This window comes from Alternaria burnsii (assembly GCF_013036055.1).
Source record: "Alternaria burnsii strain CBS107.38 chromosome Unknown 750, whole genome shotgun sequence".
NCBI classification, from domain to species: Eukaryota; Fungi; Ascomycota; class Dothideomycetes; order Pleosporales; family Pleosporaceae; genus Alternaria; species Alternaria burnsii.
In genome coordinates, this window is record NW_024066108.1 from 2,206,480 (window position 1) to 2,225,987 (window position 19,508).

The 19,508-nt window shown below is 52.6% G+C and overlaps 8 protein-coding genes across 8 annotated transcripts; 3 read left to right on the top strand and 5 right to left on the bottom strand.

Moving 5' to 3' along the window:
* Positions 1-56: 56 nt before the first annotated feature.
* GT037_002166 (uncharacterized protein) lies at positions 57-1,000 on the bottom strand (the record flags this gene model as incomplete). Its single annotated transcript, XM_038927213.1, has 2 exons — positions 57-911; positions 986-1,000. The coding sequence occupies 2 exons, from the start codon at positions 998-1,000 to the stop codon at positions 57-59; spliced, it is 870 nt and encodes a 289-aa protein (XP_038790505.1).
* Positions 1,001-1,310: 310 nt separating this feature from the next.
* GT037_002167 (nadh pyrophosphatase) lies at positions 1,311-2,720 on the top strand (the record flags this gene model as incomplete). Its single annotated transcript, XM_038927214.1, has 4 exons — positions 1,311-1,407; positions 1,475-1,912; positions 1,972-2,611; positions 2,672-2,720. 4 exons carry the CDS (start codon positions 1,311-1,313, stop codon positions 2,718-2,720), a joined length of 1,224 nt encoding a protein of 407 aa, XP_038790506.1.
* Positions 2,721-2,861: 141 nt separating this feature from the next.
* GT037_002168 (palp-domain-containing protein) lies at positions 2,862-4,054 on the bottom strand (the record flags this gene model as incomplete). The annotated part of the gene is made up of 2 exons (XM_038927215.1): positions 2,862-3,859; positions 3,916-4,054. 2 exons carry the CDS (start codon positions 4,052-4,054, stop codon positions 2,862-2,864), a joined length of 1,137 nt encoding a protein of 378 aa, XP_038790507.1.
* A 261-nt stretch (positions 4,055-4,315) lies between these two features.
* On the top strand, positions 4,316-7,796 carry GT037_002169 (arm repeat-containing protein; the record flags this gene model as incomplete). The annotated part of the gene is made up of 2 exons (XM_038927216.1): positions 4,316-6,418; positions 6,468-7,796. 2 exons carry the CDS (start codon positions 4,316-4,318, stop codon positions 7,794-7,796), a joined length of 3,432 nt encoding a protein of 1,143 aa, XP_038790508.1.
* Positions 7,797-8,338: 542 nt separating this feature from the next.
* On the bottom strand, positions 8,339-9,850 carry GT037_002170 (glycosyltransferase family 71 protein; the record flags this gene model as incomplete). Its single annotated transcript, XM_038927217.1, has 1 exon — positions 8,339-9,850. The coding sequence occupies one exon, from the start codon at positions 9,848-9,850 to the stop codon at positions 8,339-8,341; it is 1,512 nt and encodes a 503-aa protein (XP_038790509.1).
* Positions 9,851-12,260: 2,410 nt separating this feature from the next.
* Positions 12,261-14,279, bottom strand: GT037_002171 (rna-binding protein; the record flags this gene model as incomplete). The annotated part of the gene is made up of 4 exons (XM_038927218.1): positions 12,261-13,175; positions 13,227-13,933; positions 14,008-14,065; positions 14,115-14,279. 4 exons carry the CDS (start codon positions 14,277-14,279, stop codon positions 12,261-12,263), a joined length of 1,845 nt encoding a protein of 614 aa, XP_038790510.1.
* Positions 14,280-15,776: 1,497 nt separating this feature from the next.
* GT037_002172 (uncharacterized protein) lies at positions 15,777-17,696 on the top strand (the record flags this gene model as incomplete). Its single annotated transcript, XM_038927219.1, has 3 exons — positions 15,777-15,823; positions 15,928-16,239; positions 16,289-17,696. 3 exons carry the CDS (start codon positions 15,777-15,779, stop codon positions 17,694-17,696), a joined length of 1,767 nt encoding a protein of 588 aa, XP_038790511.1.
* A 410-nt stretch (positions 17,697-18,106) lies between these two features.
* GT037_002173 (uncharacterized protein) lies at positions 18,107-19,330 on the bottom strand (the record flags this gene model as incomplete). Its single annotated transcript, XM_038927220.1, has 2 exons — positions 18,107-18,899; positions 18,975-19,330. The coding sequence occupies 2 exons, from the start codon at positions 19,328-19,330 to the stop codon at positions 18,107-18,109; spliced, it is 1,149 nt and encodes a 382-aa protein (XP_038790512.1).
* Positions 19,331-19,508: the final 178 nt, after the last annotated feature.

Consider the following 19,508-nt stretch of genomic DNA (forward strand, 5'->3'; position numbering starts at 1 on the left):
ATGTATGAACAATGTACCATACCGAACGCCGTCGCTATGCTAGTTGAAGTCTTCTTCTAGGACGACTTGAGTGTTTTGAGGACCTTGACTGCTTCGGCAGATTCCTCCATGTCGGCGTAGATCTTCATTACTTTCATCACGCGACCAGAGCCAGAAGCGCCAGCGCTTTTCGCCTGCTGCAGCGCAGTACTCAGATCCATCAATAGTGTACTCCGCACTTTTGCTGTTCTGGCTGCCTGGGCCGCCACAAACGGATGCTCGCCCAGGTCTTTCTGCAGCCCCAGCACCAATTGGTAATGCACGACATTTCGCCTCAGCTTGACAATCGACACACCGTAGCCTTCTTCCTCTTCCTCTTCGTCTTCATCGTCCTCGCTGTCCGAGACCTCCTCCCCGAGTATGATTGTCTCGTGCCCCGCCGTCTCAATCATAAGCTCAATCTCCAATTCCTTAAGCCGAGCATCATAGTCGACTAAGCGTCTTCCCAACTCGATCTTCTCCCTCGTGTCTCTCCTCTCTTGTAACAATTCTCCTACTTCCTCCTCTCTTTCCCCCACTACACCAACCAAGCCTTCGACATCCTTCCTGAAGCCCAGAAGCCCTACTCGTACCTCCTCTACCTTTTCCTCGCCGCCGTGTAGACTGTTACCCAGATTGAGGAAGTCTTGGTAGTTACTGTTGACGAGGTCTAGCAGCTCTTTGGACAGAAGCTGCGATCGCGAGCGCAGCTCTGAACGTAGGTCTTCTAGAGTTTGGTGTCGATTGTGGAGCGTAGAGAGATATGTTGCCGGTGAAAATTCCGGGTCGAGGAAGTCCGATCGGCGAAGGGGTGTTGCAAAGGGGAGGGAGGAGGGGTCATCTTCGTCTTCGTTGTCGTTGTCGCTGGACGCTGAGCGCGAGTCGTCGCCGAACTAATGAGAGAGGATTAGTCGCCGCGCCCTTTGGAATCGCAAAGTAGATTACAATGCTTGTTTGTTGTACGTACATAGAAGCGACTCATTATTGCTGTCTTAACTCCATGTAGGGGTTGGGAGACGGGCTGTGTGTGCGACACGCGTTGTTACCAGAAGTCCATATCGATAAGAACATGAACCTCGGACACTCGACCACATCTTATGGTTTGTAATGCACCGTTGTCTAGCGGCGTGGGGCAAAGCAAAGTGAAGACGTCAGTCGCCTTGCTGTCGGTGACATTTACCCTTAATTTTGTACCTGGATCTTTTTGTCTAAAGTCTTGTTACTACCAATTTGAAGCTTATAATCTTTGGACTGCTATTTGAACGTGACAAGACGTCATAAGATTCCGGACGATGCCACCGCAACCCGCGCTTCCCGAGCCAGCGCATCCAGAAGTAGACTCAATGCTGAGCCGTAGATTCGGAAAGGAAGTTGCAAACTACTTCTCTGGTACCTAGATAACCCACCTATGCCCCTTCTGCTCCTTCTGCTCCTTGTTTCTAATAGCATCATGCAGGCTCCCCACTCAATCGCGTAGGCTTCCTGCGTCCTGACCACCAGTTCCTCTCCTCGGCCCTCCATCATCCTAGTACTACTTTCCTATTGTTCAAGGATCTCGAGCCCCTCACAAAGTCCGGTACCGAACTTGCACGTTGCAGCTTCTCCGATGTGAAGCCAGTTATTGGCGATAACCCATTCGAGAAATCTGAGGAAGAGGTCATCGCGCAGTACAACTCGAGTTTGTATGTTCCACAGATAATCTTCCTGGGTCTCGATGAAAAGAAAGAGGGGTTCGCATACAAGGAGCACTACAAAGGACAGCCATGGTTTGCCGTCGATGTCACACCTAAGGAGAGTGCGAAGGAAAAGGCAGAAGGCGTGCTAGAGAAACTAACAAGCACGGGTCTGGAGTTTAGTAAGGGAAGGATGAACTTGAATCTACAGGCTGAGGAAGGTAAGGCATTGCTGCTCATTCCCGTCAACGGGCGGAGTACTGTGACTGACAGTTGATAGCGGCCATATATGCGGAAGCCCGCCACCTTCTCGACTGGAATGCGCGGAACCCCTTTTGCGCTTCCTGCGGCTACAAGACCATGTCCGTAAACGCAGGTTTCAAGCGCACTTGCCCGCCGAAAGACATTGCATCTGAGGTCAATCAAGGCGAGCGCCCACCTTGTGCAACCCGAACTGGCATCTCAAACCTCTGTTTCCCTAGGACTGACCCAACTGTCATCATGGCCGTTGTATCCGCCGATGGAAAGAAGATCCTACTAGGACGCCAAAAGCGCTGGCCTCCTAACTGGTATTCTACTCTAGCTGGTTTCCTCGAACCTGCTGAGAGTGTGGAAGAAGCTGTGCGTCGCGAAGTCTGGGAAGAATCTGGCATTCATCTCGGTCGTGTCGTGATTCACAGCACTCAGCCCTGGCCCTATCCTGCTAATCTTATGATTGGCGCTGTCGGACAGGCGATTCCGGAAGGAGAGACGATTCATCTAGGACACGACGCTGAGTTGGAAGATGCGAAGTGGTTCACAGCAGAGGAAGTCAGAGAGGCGCTTCGTGTTGGTACTAGTGGACTTGGTGAAGATGCTGGGCCAGAATACAAAGAGGGTGGACTGAGATTACCACCCAAGACCGCGATTGCAAACCAGCTGTAAGTGCCCCTGTATGAGTTGCATGTGAACCTATACTGACTTCGCATACCCGCTTTTAGCATGACAGCCGTTGTCAATGGCTTCGCCAGTGGAGGCCCGATGATTTAGGGTTGTACTCTGCGGTACAACCAAAAGGATTAGAGGTAAAGCTATAGACATGAATGTAGTTGCAATACAAGCTAGTCGAAACGAGATAGTAATCGTTTGTTGTTAACTTGTCGTTGTTGTATTCTACGTCTTACTGGCCAGCTACTCAAGGACGATGTATCGGCGCAACCGCTCAGGTATCGCATCGTACAGCTTTTTCTGCTCCAACCACTTCTTTGAGAATAGACGATCGGCGTATCTGTATGCACCATCGCACAGCAAGGTAACGACAGTTGATCCCTTGCCCATCTTCTCAGCCACCTCTTTCGCAGCAACGACGTTCAGGCACGAACTTGCGCCAAGGTACAGACCTTCCTCGTCTAGACATCTGTAAACCATCTCGATGGTCTTCTCGTCGCTAATATGCACGGAGCCATCTAGGAGGTCAATGTCGGGCCTCAGGTTGTCTGTTACACGTCCCTGGCCGATTCCTTCTGTTATAGAACCGCCCTGGCGTTCTTGAAGCTTTCCACCACTCTGGATGTATGAATGCAACACGGAGCCTGGTGGATCGGCCAAGAAGCTCTTGACCCTCCCGTCGCTCTTTTCCTTCAGATACCTCGTTACACCTGCGAGCGAGCCTCCAGTACCAGTGGCACAGGTGAAGGCGTCGATTTTGCCACCTGTCTGGTGCCAGATCTCGGGTCCAGTAGTCTCGATATGCGCCTGCCTGTTCGCCACGTTGTCGAATTGGTTCGTCCAGACGGCGTTCTCAAGCCTGTCCGCGTGTCGCTTCGCTTGGTGGTTGTAGTTCTCTGGGTTGTCAAACGCTACCGCCGGTACTGGGTATACCTCTGCACCGAGCAGTCGCAACAAGTCGATCTTTCCCTGAGATTGTGTGTTTGGCATGTAGATTACCAATCGATATCCTTTGGAACGGCAGACGTGTGCGAGACCAATGCCAGTGTTTCCGGCTGTGCCCTCGATGACGGTGCCGCCAGGCTTCAAGAGACCCTGGCGCTCGGCGTTCTCGACGACGAAGAGGGCGGCGCGATCCTTGACGGAGCCACCCGGGTTTTGGAATTCAGCCTTTCCGAGGACATTGCAGCCGGTCTCTTCGGAGAGGCGCTTGAGGCGGATAAGAGGAGTTTTACCGATGGCTGCAATGGCGCATTAGCACAAAAAGCTACAGAGTGTGAATGTCAAAGCATGGTACCATCAAGGAAGCCCCGCTGACCAATGCCTTGGGCTTTTGAGATGTTGATGGCAGTCTGCTGTGCAGCCTCTATTTGACTGAGGCTCTCTGCATTCCGCCATGCCGAGGCAGCGAAGCTTCGCGCGGCCGTTCTGAACATTGTTGTTTGGCAGAAGGAGGCAAACACAAGTCAAGATGACAAAGTTGGACTTCTGGGCTTCACGATGATGCCATTCGGCTGGTCGGCGAATCAACGCGCTTTCGCCCGATGTCGCAGATGCAGGACCCCTGCCGCGCGAGACCCCTGCAGCCGTGAGTGGGCTGCCGCGTGGGGTCAGTAAACAGTTGAACAACAACACCGCCGACCGCAACTCGAGGCGGAGACGGGACGACACCACACCCAACTGACAATACTGCTAAAATGGTCGGCCGTACATCGACGCGTGCGCCGCGATCATCCGCCACTTCAACAACACGCACCGCCAAATCCACGCGCGCATCCTCCGCCAGGCAGTCCTCCAATGCCGTCCAAATCCCCGATGAGGGCCCCGTAACCTCGCTCCGAACACAGATTGCCCACGTCTTCAGTGATGCGCAGAAGACGACGGCGACACAGAGGAAGCTAGTGGTGAACCTGAGGAAGATACAAGAAGCATGCTGCTTCGAGCCACCAGACACGGGCAACAAGGGTGGGAACAAGAACAAGGGCGAGGAGCACGAAGACTTTGACGAGGAAGAGTTCAACGCCGAGGTGGTGAGATGTGTGCTCAGGATCATGTGCGTCAAGAAGAGCGAGCCAGTCGGAGATAGGGTCATCCGCTTCCTGGGCATATTCTTGAAGCATGCCTCTGAGAAAGACCAAACAATTTTCGCTGCCGAGACAGAAGAAGAAGCCACAGCTTTCCATGAAACACCCAGCAGTCGACTCACCTCTCAGATCCTCACCACCATCCTCGCCCTGCTGACGGCCAAGGACAAGACGATCCGCTTTCGAGCCACGCAGACGGTTGCACACATCGTGAATAGCCTCACAACCATCGACGACGAAATATTTGACTTGATAAGACTGGGTTTTACCAAACGTCTGCGGGACAAAGAGCCCTCAGTGCGTGTGCAGGCCATCCTGGGTTTGGGTCGTCTGGCTGGCAACGACGATGACGAGCAGGACGACCAAGACAGCGACGATGAAGGCGCAGGCGGCATCCTCGAAAAGCTCCTGGATATTATGATCAACGATCCGAGCGCTGAAGTCCGACGCGCTGTTCTGCTGAACCTGCCGCTATGGCCGTCCACCCTCCGTTACATTCTAGAACGAGCCCGAGACATGGACGCAACCACTCGCCGCTTAGTATACGGCAAGATCCTGCCCGCTCTGGGTGACTTTCGACACATGTCGCTTGTAGAGCGAGAGAAACTCATCCGATGGGGTCTTCGGGACCGAGACGATCTCGTCCGGAAAGCTGCTGCAGTTTTGTTCCGTGAACGCTGGCTCGAGGACTGTGCCAAGTCACGCGACACACGACCAGAAGAGGAAAAGAAGCCAGGAGATGTAGTTCCTCCAAACCTTGAGGCGCTTTGTGAGCTTCTCGAGCGTATCGATGTCACCAGGTCCGGGGAAGAAGACGGCATGGCTCACGAAGCGATGCGCCAATTCTGGGACGGTCGACCAGATTACCGCAAAGAAATCACATTCGACCATGAGTTCTGGAACAACCTCGATGCGCAGACGGCTTTCATTGCACGCACCTTGAACGATTACAGTCACAGTACTGCTGACGAGAGAGTCCAAAGTATGATTGAGGACAAGATGCCAGAAGTCACCATGTTCGCTTTTGTCCTGCAAAGAGAGCTCAATTCCCTGATGGAATTGGTAGACAAGGTTGCCATCATGGAAGAGAATGATCCCGAGGTTGAAGAAGCACAGGAAGACGTCGAGGAGCAGGATTTCATTGTTCAGCAACTACTCCACATCGCCCACACCCTTGACTACACGGATGAAATGGGTCGTAGGCAAATGTACAACATCATGCGCGAAGCCATCGCTAAGGCTCAGCTGCCGGAAGAGTGTACTAAGCTTGCTATCGAGGTGTTGCGCAAGGTTTGCGGCAGTCGCGGCGAAAAAGACTTCACTGCTCTGATCGTAGAGGCTGTTGCAGATGTTCGCGATTCTTTGCTGGATGCCGATGACGCCACAGTCACTGGAGAGGATGCTGAGGAGAGCTTCCATTCCGCTCAATCTGATGCAGACGGCGATGCACCCTTGATTAAGCCCAAGACTGCAAAAGCTGCGGATAACCTCACCGAAGAAGAGAAAGAAGAACGACAAATTCGCGAGGTTATGGTTTACTCAAAGTGTCTGCATATCGCCCAATGCACACTTCAGAATGTAGAAGGAGACCTCGAGTCAGACACTTCGCTAACCAGTATCTTGAATACGCTCATCATTCCTGCAGTCCAAGCTCACCAGTCTATGATCAGAGAACGTGGTGTCATCTGCTTGGGACTGGCCGCCCTCCTCAGCAAGGTAAGTAGAGAACCGTGAGACTTGCGTAGGCTACGTTGACACGAAACAGGATCTCGCCGACAACAATCTTGATCTCTTCTTCCATTGCTTCATGAAGGGTCACGACGCGCTCAAGGAAATCGTCATCCAAGTACTGAGTGATGTGATAATCACACATCCTCAATTCCTTACGCCTACGATCCTAGACCCAGATGCGTCCACAGACGATGCAGAGCCCATCACAAACCCGCGTGTCCGCCCTATGACAAAGATTCTGCTGAAAGCATTCAGCTCGGACAACAAGCGCATCAGCTTGATCTCCTGTACCGCGGCGTCCAAACTTCTTCTCTTGGGTATCTTGCCCTCTCAAACCATGGCCGAAGTCCTCAAAGCTTTTGTCCTTACATACTTTGACCCCGAAACGGCGATGAACCCGGCGCTGAGACAAGCGCTCAGCTACTTTCTTCCTGTATACTGTCATTCCAAGCTCAAGAACGCAAAGCTGATGAGCGAGATTGCTGTGCCAGTGATTTCGAAGCTACTTATCATGCGCGATGAGAACGTCGAGGAGGAAGATGTGGACGAGATGGTGGGCTGGCCTGTCATCACTGCTCACCTTGCCGAATGGACGGATGGCCGTAAAGTTGTGGGCGCTACCGAACTTGGTCTCGACGGAAAGACGAGTACCATTGTTGAGGCTGAAGAACCACATGTGCTGCTCGCGATCGAGATCTTGGAACGTGCATTGACCAGCACTTGCTCGAAAGATGAGCGAAAACCTTTACTATCCCTACTGGGCAAAATCTTCATTGCACCTTCTGGCCCAAGTCCCAAGGGAGAAGAAGGCGCGCTCAACGAAGAAAGCTTCCGAACTCTGCACGAGCTAGTATCTGAGGCCGTGGAAGGAAAGATTGGCACAGATGCAACACAGCGCAACGCTTTGATAAAGTTAGAATCTACACTAACCAAGCGACTGGGTGAGGCAGCTACACAAGTCCAAGACACAGAGGTGGAGCGCACAGCAACGCCCGAAGCGACCGTCGCTACCGATGCTACAGAAGTCAATCAAGAAGAAGAAACTGAGGGTGATGTCAGCGAAGTCTCTGCATCAAAGAGCAGGAAGAAATCTGTACTACCGCAAGTTGATGATGACGAAGAAGAAGAGGAGGAGGAGGAGGAGGAGGAGGATGAAGACACTATGCTAGCGGGTATGCAAGGCGAAGGCACACGGATGCCTCTTGAGGACGACGATGACGAAGAGGAAGAAGACGACGAGTCTGCAGCTGGACATAGTACATTGACAGTTGGACGGGATGACAGGAGATCAGGCAGGACAACAGTGACTGAAGATGATATCATGGAGAGTCTGCTGCAGAGTGAAATGGAGCACTCTGCTTAGACTTTCTAGTTGTGCATTGTTCTCTTGCTGGGCGGCTGGCGTTGTGTGGTCCCCCAGACTTCTTTACTGGCCATAAGGAAGCTTGGGTGATCGTTGACGAAATAGGAAAGGGTTGGATGAAATCCTGATGTATGCATGCCTTATGATATCCCTTATTACGTTCAAGAACACTGCCGCGAGATCACATACTACCTCAATTTCACTATTTTGACAATCACATGTTCAATCGGAAATTCCAGATAAATCTGTTGATGCGGGACCCTTCTTGATTCGGTGCACATTTAATCCTTGGTGCTCCCGTGTATATCAGCAGATGTCTCACAATGTCCAGAAGAAAAAAGGATAAAAAGTAACGTTGAAATAAAACCTACAGCGTGGGGTATACGACAAAATGCTCCAAAAATAACAAGATCAGTCCCCTCGCCATAAAGCATGCCTTCGGGGTTCCTCAGCGTCGTGTCCACAACTCATAGATACACGCAGACCACTGCATGTGATGAGCTGCTCTCAAGCCAATTATCCGTGACAAATCATAATACTCATCAGTCAAGGACTCCATCAACATATTTCATCAACCTCATGCACGTATCACTATCTTGGTCCAATCTACATCCCTCCTCAGTGATAACATTCCACAATCTCCGCTCGACATCAAATCCAAATTCCTTCACCCGATCTTTCTTATCACCCCATATCCTGCAAGGACGATTGTCGGATCCGTACACCCTGTCATCGTCCAGAATTTTTGCTGGATCGAGCTTGAGGTTATTTTGATGAAGGAAGATGGGTCGTGGTTTTTGTGGAGCTTTATGCATCTTGTTCTGCCCTTCATTGACCTTGATATCAGGATGAGCCAGATCGACGTTCTGCCAGACTTTGTCGGGATGGATGTGGCTGCGCATAGGACTGAGGTATTCGTAGTCCAGAATAGGGTCCGCTTGTGCGATACCAATACCTCTGAAAGTGCCATTCATGTGACTACCGAGAACACCGGGTGGAGTTTGAACTTGGTAGTAGGGCAAACCGACTGCAAGAGCGGCTTGGACAAATGTTTCCTTATCCCCTGCACCAGGACTGCCTTGACTAAGGAGGATATAGTAGTAGTTTGGGCCATAGTAGTTGTAGTACACCATCATGAGAAGAGAAGCACGGTGCACATCTTTGTTGATGAGAAGCTGACCGCTTTCAGTTGAGAGTCTTGACTGCGAAGGGACCTCTGGTATAGCGGCAATGTGGTAAAAGTGTGCGGATATAGTTTGGGCCCAGAAGTCGGGCCAGGTGACTAGGCCATGAGTTGTGTATGGTGCGGTCGAGAAGAGTCTCGCGGGATCTTCTGTAGGAAAGGCGTCGCTATCGAGGAAGAGGACATGCTGGAATGATGAAAAAAGTATGGCGAAGATCTTGTATTGGTAGTGGTTAGGCGGTTTTGCGCGGGCTGCAGTCTCGTATATGTTGGACAGGACTACACAGCGGGCATTGAGAGACGGCAGGACGGCATCGCATAAAGTCGAATCATACTTTGTCCAATCGTCAATGAAGACTTCAACTGGTAGGTTGCATCCAGTCTTCCGAAGCATACGCAACGAAACCAGAAATACAGGTAGATAAAACGCGTCTGCGGTGGTGACGATACCGGTAGTACCTTTCGCGAACTGAAGCTTCGGAGCCAGGCGCTGTGCCGACTTCCGCATAGTATAGTGCGCCCTGAACAGAGCGGTCTCCTCTTTGTCGCTGAGATTCAGTATCCGATCAGGGTGCTCCTGGTGTGGTTGGAGAGGCAGGAAATCTATCGTTAGTCCAGAGTCGTCTTCTTTCAGACGTAGAGACTCGCATTGCGGCTGTGACTGCAGGAGAGCAGTGACCAATTCTTGCCAGAAATCTCGCACAGGTGCGTTGAATGTTGAGCTAGCGGCAGTGAGGTTTTTGCCTGTGAGTAGCGGCATGTTCAGGGCGCCGGAGCCATGATAGCCGCGTGGTATAAAGTAGATGCCGCATATGAAAAGGAAGAGCGGAATGACAACCAAACGAGGTACTGAAGGAATGGTCAGAAGCATAGTCGAGGGTGAATTGTTGTCGAAGGAAGAGGCCCATAGAGTAAATAGTCCGGATGAGAAGCGGGAACGAAGGGAGCTTAGGTACAGTGGTCGAAGTGAAGAGGAAGCTGAGTGGCTGGGCTGCTCGTGTCCAATTACTGAGCGTCAGCACTGCATCGGACTTGCCAACAGAATTCAACAGCGTCTGTGCTAGGGTGTAAAGCTACGAGCCGCGTCATACAAACAGAAGCAGTGACCGTGCTGCGCTTAGGGAAAGCGCAAACTACCTTTCGAGCCTCGGGAACTCCAGGCCAGGAGCTCACGATGGTGTTGAACGACTCTGCAGCGCCCTTGAATGAATCAACTTTCAGTGCAAAGAGCTTGATGAATGTTGTTACTCTGACGTCTCTGCTGTTGCGGGTGACATGTGGTGTGCGTAACAGCACAACTATCGCCTTTCCGTGTATTTCCATGTCCTCATCTCGCAAATGCACAGTAGCCTATCGCAGTCTAGATCCACTTGGGAGCAAGCGTGATGGCGAGACCTGATTAGTCAGTATACCTAGTCCTTATTCAACATTAGCATCGTATTGAAGTGCGATCCTGGAATAGAAACAATTCAGTGGTTATACGGATAGCGTCATCCACAGCAGCGGCAGGTGGCTGAAATAAGGACCGGACCCAGTCACTAGCGGAACGGTCGTGTGGCTGTGATCGGCTTGAACATCATTGTAACCTTGGTATCTTCTATCGACTATTTGGTGCGATTGTCCAGAAATTAGGATTGCGAGCATCATACATCTGATGTGGGTCGATCGAGGGATGGCACACAGTCTGTGTGGCGCTCGAGCGATGATACTGAATATTACCGGACACGAGCTCCAAATCTTTGTCGAGGCGTCACGCCACTCGCACGCTGCAAACTCGCAACTAGTGTGGACTAGCACGAAACGGTCTGCCTGCCATATTTATAGATTGAATTTCACCTCATGTTCAAAACGAGCAATTAGCATGTCATGCCAGAAAAGTCCTCGAGTGCAATTCCGACTACAAAGGTAACGCCATGAAGCTCAAGAGCCTCGCTAATTCTTTTAAACTATGAGACTTTCAAAAGAGTATGACTGAAAAGCCATAGATGCGTAGGTCTACGCGTTTCGTGTTCCAAGATTACAGCGCGACACAACAAACCAGTGCATTGGCAGACCACCACACAGCTTTCATATTCAAGAATGTTCTTTGTGTAAGACTATTGACCGCACCAATAGCTTTTGAGGTATTCGTAGACTCAGCCATATCTGTGCGCAGGCTGCGATACGTGGATAGTAGTCTGGTCGGACCGAGGCGGATTAGCCGAACCGCCATACATAGTCTGCCATATTTGGATAGCCTAACATACGTTTGGTCGCTCAAACCCGAACTGCGGTTGGAGTTCAAGTTAGTTCTATGATTTGGGTTTCGCGACGTTCCTGATTGGCGAGTGGCACCTTGGGATACCAAACACGGGCATCAAGGTAAATTTCTCAGGAAGGCTGTACCACATCCAGATATCTGTTTCGCATCCTCTATGACAAGGACAAAGTGTCATTCTCTTTTTGCCTTCAATATGGTCAAACGATAATCATGGTAATGCACGAGGTCAACGTGGTAATTCTGTGTGGTAGCAGAAATCGACCCTAATAACGATATACCTGCCTCACAACACCCAAAGAGCTCTCGTTCTGGAGGCGAGCAAAAGGCAAAGCCACGTCGCCCAGGGTGGACTTGCACGCTAAGACGTTGTTGAGATGGAGATAACAAACGTCTTTGCAGTCTTTTCCAGTTGCTGTGAACCCGCATCGATATTGACATGAACTCAGGTATTCCATCATCACAAGCATGAGCCATTGACACGAGACGAACGGAAAAATTGCAAATTATTAGGACAGAAAAGGAAGGTAGTTCTATGGTAAGTACAAAAGGCACGAGGCTAAGGAAATGCCTCTTCCATCACGCACGCCTTGATCGCCGAAGCGATTTGTTCAATTTGGATCAAGCAGAAAAAGAAAGAAACCAAGGCATATGGAAAGAAAAGAAGCTCACAGCCTAGGCATCGAACGAAATGGTCGGCCGTGAAATCCAAAAGCTCCAGCAAGCCCGTATTGCCACCGTCCATATTGTACTTTTGTCCATCCGCCCCGCTTTTAAATGAAATGCAAGTCGATCCCCAAACACCCCCATCCTAGGTATCGAACTCCGTCAAATGAGGTTTTCCGTCTATACGCATCCGAGCCGTAGGTAGCCTGCAAATGCCACAAATTCTTAATCGACCGACGCTGTCCAACTCCCCAAAAGCCAATCTTGCCCACGCCAGCCTATCCGAAGAAACCATCCCATATCAAATTGCACCGCAAGATCCGCGCTTCAGATGATCGATACCTATGTACGAGTGCATTTACGCCGGCGACTTGTTGGCGGGGTTCGAGACGTTGCGGCGGTCGTCGTTCATGGAAAGAGAACCGAAGCCTGTCGAAAGGAACGCAAAAGGATCGTTACGACCGTCACCGCCGTTGGCGGCACCCTGGTTGGGGTATGGGTCTGCAGAAGAGAAGGCAGCTTCAGCTGAGCGGCTGTCAAAGGGAGTAGAGTGCATGCCGCCGTTGGGCACATACTGCGCACCCATGGGAGGGTAGGGGCTGGCCGCGCCCATACCAGAAGGCAGAGCATACGAGCTAGGAGGTCCACCGTATTGCTGAGCCGGGAATCCACCACCGCCGTATCCAGCTGGGCCGTATGGGCCGCCGCCGGGAGTACCGCCCATCGAGGGAGGTCCCATACCGAAGCCGGAGGGAGTATCCATAGGAGAGGGGAATGCAGAGTCGGCGACGACAGCTGCACCTGCGCGGCTGGCACCACAGCGAAGGCAGGCAGTGTTCTTAGCGAAGTTGTGGTAGCCGCATCCGTTCTCACCACATTTCCAGTCTCCAGCTCGGAAAGGAACAGCACCAGTACCTCCACGCATGTGTCCGCCACCCATTCCGTGGCCATGGCCATGGCCCATGTGGTGCTGAGGAGGACCCATCATGCCTGGGTGACCACCGTATCCGTAACCGCCGTAAGCCATGGGATCACCACCCGGTGGTCCCTGCTGCATCGCGGGGAAAGAGCATCGGAAACAAGCGGTACGACGCTGGAAGTTGGAGAAGCCGCAAGAAGGGCAGTTCCAGTCACCGGGACGAGGACGGTTTTTGGAGGGAGGGAAAGGAACAATGATGTCGGCAGCGCGGTCAATGACGCGGCTAGACGATGGAGAGACCTCAATGGCCTTTTCATTTAGCGCACGGCCATTCATACAGAGAGACTCTGCAGCCTATGTCATGTCAGCATACCCGATTGAAAGCGGTTTCGATGGAGAACATACCTCTTCGTGAGAGGAAAAGATGGCGAAGCCGGTTCCAGTTGGCTTGTGCTGGTCGGGAGTGCGAAGGGTCCAGAAAGCGATGGGACGTCCGCCAAACTGGGTGAACCAGCTCTCAAGCTCTGACTGAGTGGTGTCGTGGGGAAGGCCGCTCATGTGGAGAACCTTGCTTCTCTCTGACAGAAAGGCGCGAACGTCAGCGCGGGCGTCCATGGGCTTGGTAAGGACGTCTGGGTGGTCTTGTGGGGGTTGTGACTTCCGGATGAGTCCGCGAAGCACGCGAGCCAGTGTAACGGCCTCCTCCATAGCTCGGCGGGGCGAGGCAGGCGCGAGAGCTTGCAAGTGGAAGGGCAGGTTGTGCTTGATGGGGGCCGAGGATTGGACGGGCTCCACCTCGAGAGCTGCACAGATATTGGTCAACGCGCTTGAGCCAAACGGAAGTGACTCTGGGTGGTGGGCCTGCCACCTCTGGTATTCGGTGCGGAGATCAAATGTGCGTGAGTGTTGCAGATAAGGTGGGAGAACCACGGCCTTGTCGCGGGCCTCGCGCGGCAGTTGGACACGGAGGTCCCACGAGTCGAGTGTAACGAAAGCGAATTCGAGGTTCTTGGGAGCGATGTGTTCAGTGTAAAAGTTTGTGAAACGATCGACGGCGTCGCGGAAGGAGCCGGCGTTGCGGACTTGGTCCCATGTGAGGGTTGTCAAGCTGGCTGTGCAGGGCTCGAGGTCAGCGGAAATTGCACAAAAAGTGGAACTTGAAGGAGGTGGTGAAGGGAAGGCTTACTGCATAGGGCCGTGATTGGCGTGTTGACCGGCTTTACAAGGACAGACTCACGATGCAGCTGGCGTAGGGTTAGCAATGGAGCTCGGCATTGGAGTCGGTGGGCTTACCTCCTCGCACGACTTTGCATCGAGCAGGATCCAACCTAGCTCAATCACCTCGGCGGAGTCCTTTGTGACATAGACACCGTGCTCGTCGCAAGTCGTGGCCACATGGATGACGACGTAGCGGTCCAGGTTGGCCGTCTGGGGGCTCGGGGTTGGTTGGGAAGCCATATCTATATCGCTGGGACAGGTCTTGATTAGCTTGGTGTTCTCGAGTCTGCTCAATCACGCTATGGTATCGTCGATTGAGGTTCGGGCGGGCGAGGTCCGTCGAGGAAGAAGGTACGAGGTTTGGCGGAGATGGCAGGCGCGACGGGTGAGCACGTCAGCGGGGAGCCCAGGGTGAATGGTGAAGGGGACGAGTGGGGAACAGCTGGCAAGCCGGGAGCGAGTGAAGGGGAAAACAGAGCCTCGAGGTGACAGACGGGACGAGGTTGAGAAGAGTCCCGGTGAGATGAAACCAAATGCTACGAGATGGGGACGGACGACCTGAGGCTCCGTGCAATGATCCCGGGCAGATTTCTTGACGTGGATAGCAGAGCTAAGGCACAACTTCCAGATCTTGGCGGGAGCTCGACGTTAGTCTGCTTAGTGCCGGGCATGTCAGTGCAAGGTGGGATGTACAGTAGCCTGGTAACAGTCTCTATAGCCCTCTCTTGTACACTTCTTCCACAGGTGGCTTCTTCTATCACTGTAGCGTGCGCGGTAGCGACTGTTTTCAGGGTCACAGCTGGTCAAATCAACGTTAATTTCAACGTCGTCCCTCCAAATTTCCACTCGAAGGACTGCCTGCAGCCGGACATGCCACAAGCACGGCGGACAGCAGCTCCCGCAGCCGCTCGGCAAAGCTGTCTGTACCCATCTGAAACACTCTACGCCCTCTCATTGAGGGTTCCACGCGTCTGCTGGAGGCTCTCGCGTGTGCTCCGCCTCGGCCGTGCCACGTTGTGCCCCATGACGATATTGAACGATGCGGCGTGTACTCGTGAACAGTTGCATCCGAGTTGTGCTATTGCTGCTCGCCGTGCCGCGCTCTGCCATGGATGACTACTGCGCTTCACACCGCGCGACACGCCCTGATCGTTATACAATGGGTCTGCAGTGCTCACGGCGGGAGTCAGGCGCTCTTAAGTCCGCCTCTATCGCCGCCGACATTCTACCATCTGCTATAGCCATGTCGTTACTAGTCGCCCCTTGCAGCGTACCCCAAATCTGTGCCTAAAATACCAGTACAAGACATGTTGCACATCGCAGTGGCCCCTTCCGCCCATCCCGCTTTCACTGGCTGTCCAGGTACCCCTGGCGATCTTCCGCACCACGTGACTGCAGCCTATCGCCGTCTCGTACCGCCGAACAATGAAATGGGCACAGGACGATCTTCAAGCCTTGCTGACACGTACAACCAGCACTAGCCCTGTCAGCTCGCCGTTGCACTTGTTTGTGCGGGAGATCCCTAACTGCTTTTGCCCTGACCCCTTAAACGCGCTGCTCCCTCTGCTCTGTCCCAAACAGCTCGAGCGCCTGGACTGAACGTACAGTGCCCGGCAGTCTGCCTGCAATTTGCAATTTATGCTCTCCAGCTTTGACACGTACCCGCTTCCCAGTACCGGGGACCTTGCATTGCGGCTTTGGCATTTACCTGGGTCTGGCTGAGCTTGGTTACCAAGCATGCCGGGATTCACATCTTCCCCGCAGGCTACGCTTAACGGACGCGAGTTAGTATTCACCTACCCACTTTTGAAACAACGGACTGCACTGCACCCTCTCATAAGCACATGCTCGACGCGTTCATGGGATTTGTCTCCTAATACCTTTCCAGTTCATCGCGAGGAATCATGGGTTTCTTCAAACGCTTCAGGCGTCACAAAAGCCCCAAGAAGAGCGAATCGCGCCCGCGCAACGACCTCTACGCCCCCGCAGTATACGACTACCACGGCCCCGACCAGACGCAGCGACTGCCCGATAAGGTCCTCCGCCGCATATTCGAACAAGTGTGTCCGCATTCAGCCGACGAATCTCTCCAAGGCAGCGAGGACAGCGGTCATGATGGCTGCATGAGCTGTGATATGCGGGACCTTGCACATTGTGCCCTGACCAAGCGACAATGGTATGGCGTTGCTGCAGGGTTGCTGTGAGTCTAGCTACCCAATATGCATTTTTATGTAGCTAATTCGCTCCAGATACAACAGCATCCGCATCGACGCGGTCCACTACTGCGAGCTCGAAGAGGTCTACGCCGACCAGCGCCGGCGCAAGTCGCGAAACGGCGATGACATTGACGCGCCCACGCTCCGGCTGCAGCAACTCGGCCAGAGCGTGCGTGGAAACCAGTACCTCGGCCAACGCGTACGCTTCATCAAGCTACCATACATGACCCGCGAGGCATGCAAAGCTGATCTGGCAAGAACGGTATCGGGCTGTCCGAACATCGAGTTCATTGACCTCCCAGACGGCTTCTACAATGGCGACCAGTCATGTCAGCTGCTGCGTCAGGAGCTGCAGGCGCGCTGCCCTCATATCCGGAAGATGAAATACAACGAGGGCGGAGAGCAATCGCTAGAGACGCTGCTCCAGGGCTACTGGCAAGAGCTCATCTCAATTGAGCTCAACAAAATACAGATAGAGCCCAGCATCCTGAGGCAGGTCTTCGGCATGCTGCCACGGCTCAAGGAGCTTACCATTACTGGCGTATCCTGGCTGAACGACTCCACCTTCCACGATGCACCAGGAATCCCCAACTTTCCCGCCCTGGAATCTCTTACGCTGACCAAGTGTCATGGTGTTACTGCAAACGGGCTCGCTCAGTACCTTTACAACCCAATGTGCAGTGGTAGACTGCGAACATTGATATTGAAAGATTGCGGCAGTATTCCCGTACCTTCCCTTCACATTATTCTGCAAGCGGCAGTCAACCTCAAGACATTAGAATACTTCGCCACAGTTTCCGCGTCCCTCCCGTTGGATCCGATACCACCCATGACATCGTACACGCTGCACAAACTCAATTTTGAAGTCACCTCTAGCTCCGCGAACCAAGTATACCCGCCAAGTGCATCATGCTACCAGTACCTTGCAAACTCGCTCATCGCCAACTGCCTCCCTGCTTTGCGACAGCTCTATGTGCGCGACCCCGAATTTCCAGAAGTCCTCACGCTTGCGCCACCGATCCGGCCATTTAGCGAAGCACCGCCGCCCATGTTCAATCAGCCATTGGAGGTTTATTCCAAGGGTCTGGACGAGTTGGACTGGATCTTCACATCTATCATGCCCCCTGAGGCACAGGGACGCCGAGCATCAGTGTCAGTAGGACGACCACTGAGCAGCTATTCAGCACACAAGGGTCTAGGACCCCAATGGGGTGGAGATGCTCGTAAGAGTATCGTGGTACCAAACGGCTTCGGCGGTTTCCTAGCTGTACCTGCAGACAACGATGGGAGACCCAGGAGTGCTGGGCATATGGCGCCTAGTGGAGGCTTCGGCCACGGCTACTCCAACTCGCTTGGTGGCAGGGAGCCAAGTCCACGTGCCAGCTGGATGAGCCACGCGGGTCGCGAGAAGCGAGCTTCGAGGGCTGACCTCTGGCGATGATTTGTGCAGTCGCCACATGCATTCATCTCTTTTTCCGTTTCTTTTTTTTTCACTTCTCACTTTTTGGATACCCGTCCATTCTTCTTCACCTTCATAGGCGATCTTTGTAAGATACCAAGAGGAGTTATTTTTGATCTTTACAGGGGTACGGTGCGATACTGGGATGAATCATTGAGATGGCTGGCACGAACGAAGATACCTCTGATGTGGGATTGGGGTTGGTTGGCTATCTGTAAATAAGAAAGAATTACAAAAGCCTCAGAATACGGTGGGATCTGGGATCTCGTCGCCATTGACATATCAAGTCACCTTCACACCATCAAGTGCTATCATGCTGTGTTTTGTTGTAGTGTTTTGATTTAGGAGCCCCCTCTCATTAGGCCTATAGGTGTCACCGTCATGATGAAATATTATGACTGCGCTCCACACTCGTCATGTTCACATCCTTTCCAAGTCTCTTGCTCCAAAATCTTGTCAATCGGACACTGTCCCCTCCGAACAGCACTCCGAACTAGGTCCTTTATCAGTTTTCTCATCTCTCCATCCGCTTCATCAACCCAAAGCTGTCCGTGCCTCGCCCCGCACCCCAGGTTCCACGTCCCCCTCGCACTCCCTTTGCTTTCCCTCTCCTCAACCTTACCCTCCTCCGCTTTGTCTGCCTCGAAGATCTCCGAGTCGCCATGCCCATGATGAAACAACTCTGGTGCCACACTCCAGCATTTCCAATCACGATCCCTGCACGCACTTAGCAGCGCAACATCATAAGCTGAAATGCCTCCTGTTGGTTCCTTGGAGAATGTAGATAGGATGAGGGCGGCAGATCGGCGATTCACAGCGTAGGCGAATGTACAAAAAGGCCAGTAGCTTCTATGGAGAATACGAGTTTCAGAGGGTACAGAAAGGGATGAGAGAAACAGGGCAGTGTCAGGGTGGAGGACTGTGTGGAATGGAGTTGTGGGGTCGTTGTATAGAAGGAAGGGTTGGGAGAGATAGGCGGTAGAGATTAGATCATCGCAGTGGCCCGGGTAGAGGAGATCCCAGCTGGTTGTTGGGGCCCAGTATGATGTATGGTCGTCACCAGTGCTGTTGAGCAAGGAGCGGAAGGCGGATGCAAGGAGGGGTATTTGAGAACTTCGGATTGAAATGTCGAAATCTGTGTCATCTTCGATTATCAAGGCTGTTTCGTAGTCTGAGGCCAGGAACCTATTGTTCTGTTAGTTTTCCTGTCCACTTTCTACTCCCCCTTTCCAGTCTCATCAGCTCAAGTTGTTTACATACCATTTCAAGACTTCCAAATGTCCTAACCATGCTTTCGCACTACCTGGGCTTAGACTGCTCTCCTTCGCCTTGAGTCTCTCGGTATCATTTACCTCCCATTCCTTTTGTTCTGGGATTACGATTTCGATGTCTGTTAGATTGGCGGCCCAGAGCAGGCGTTGTCGACGTGGAGAGCTTGGGTGGGACAGTGCAAGTATAGCACCGAAACCAAGAGTTGAGTTAGCTTGCGGAAGGATTAACGAAATCTGCTCGTGTGACAATGTGTTGAAAGTGCTGCTATGAGAGTGGTGGTAGAAGAGATATGCAAGTGTGAAGATGGAGACTGCCGCAACGAGGAGGTGAGTTTTCCGAGCCATTGCTGAAGTACCAGTCCAATGCGAGGTGATCAAGACAAAACATGAGTGAGGCAAATGACGAGAGAACGATGCATTTTACTTTGGTAGACATCACCCACGGTGAATGAAGCTCTTGTGCAAACAGCACTCAGTCACCGATTTTGGGTGAAATAACCTTGCTGACGCGAAGAGGCTGTAG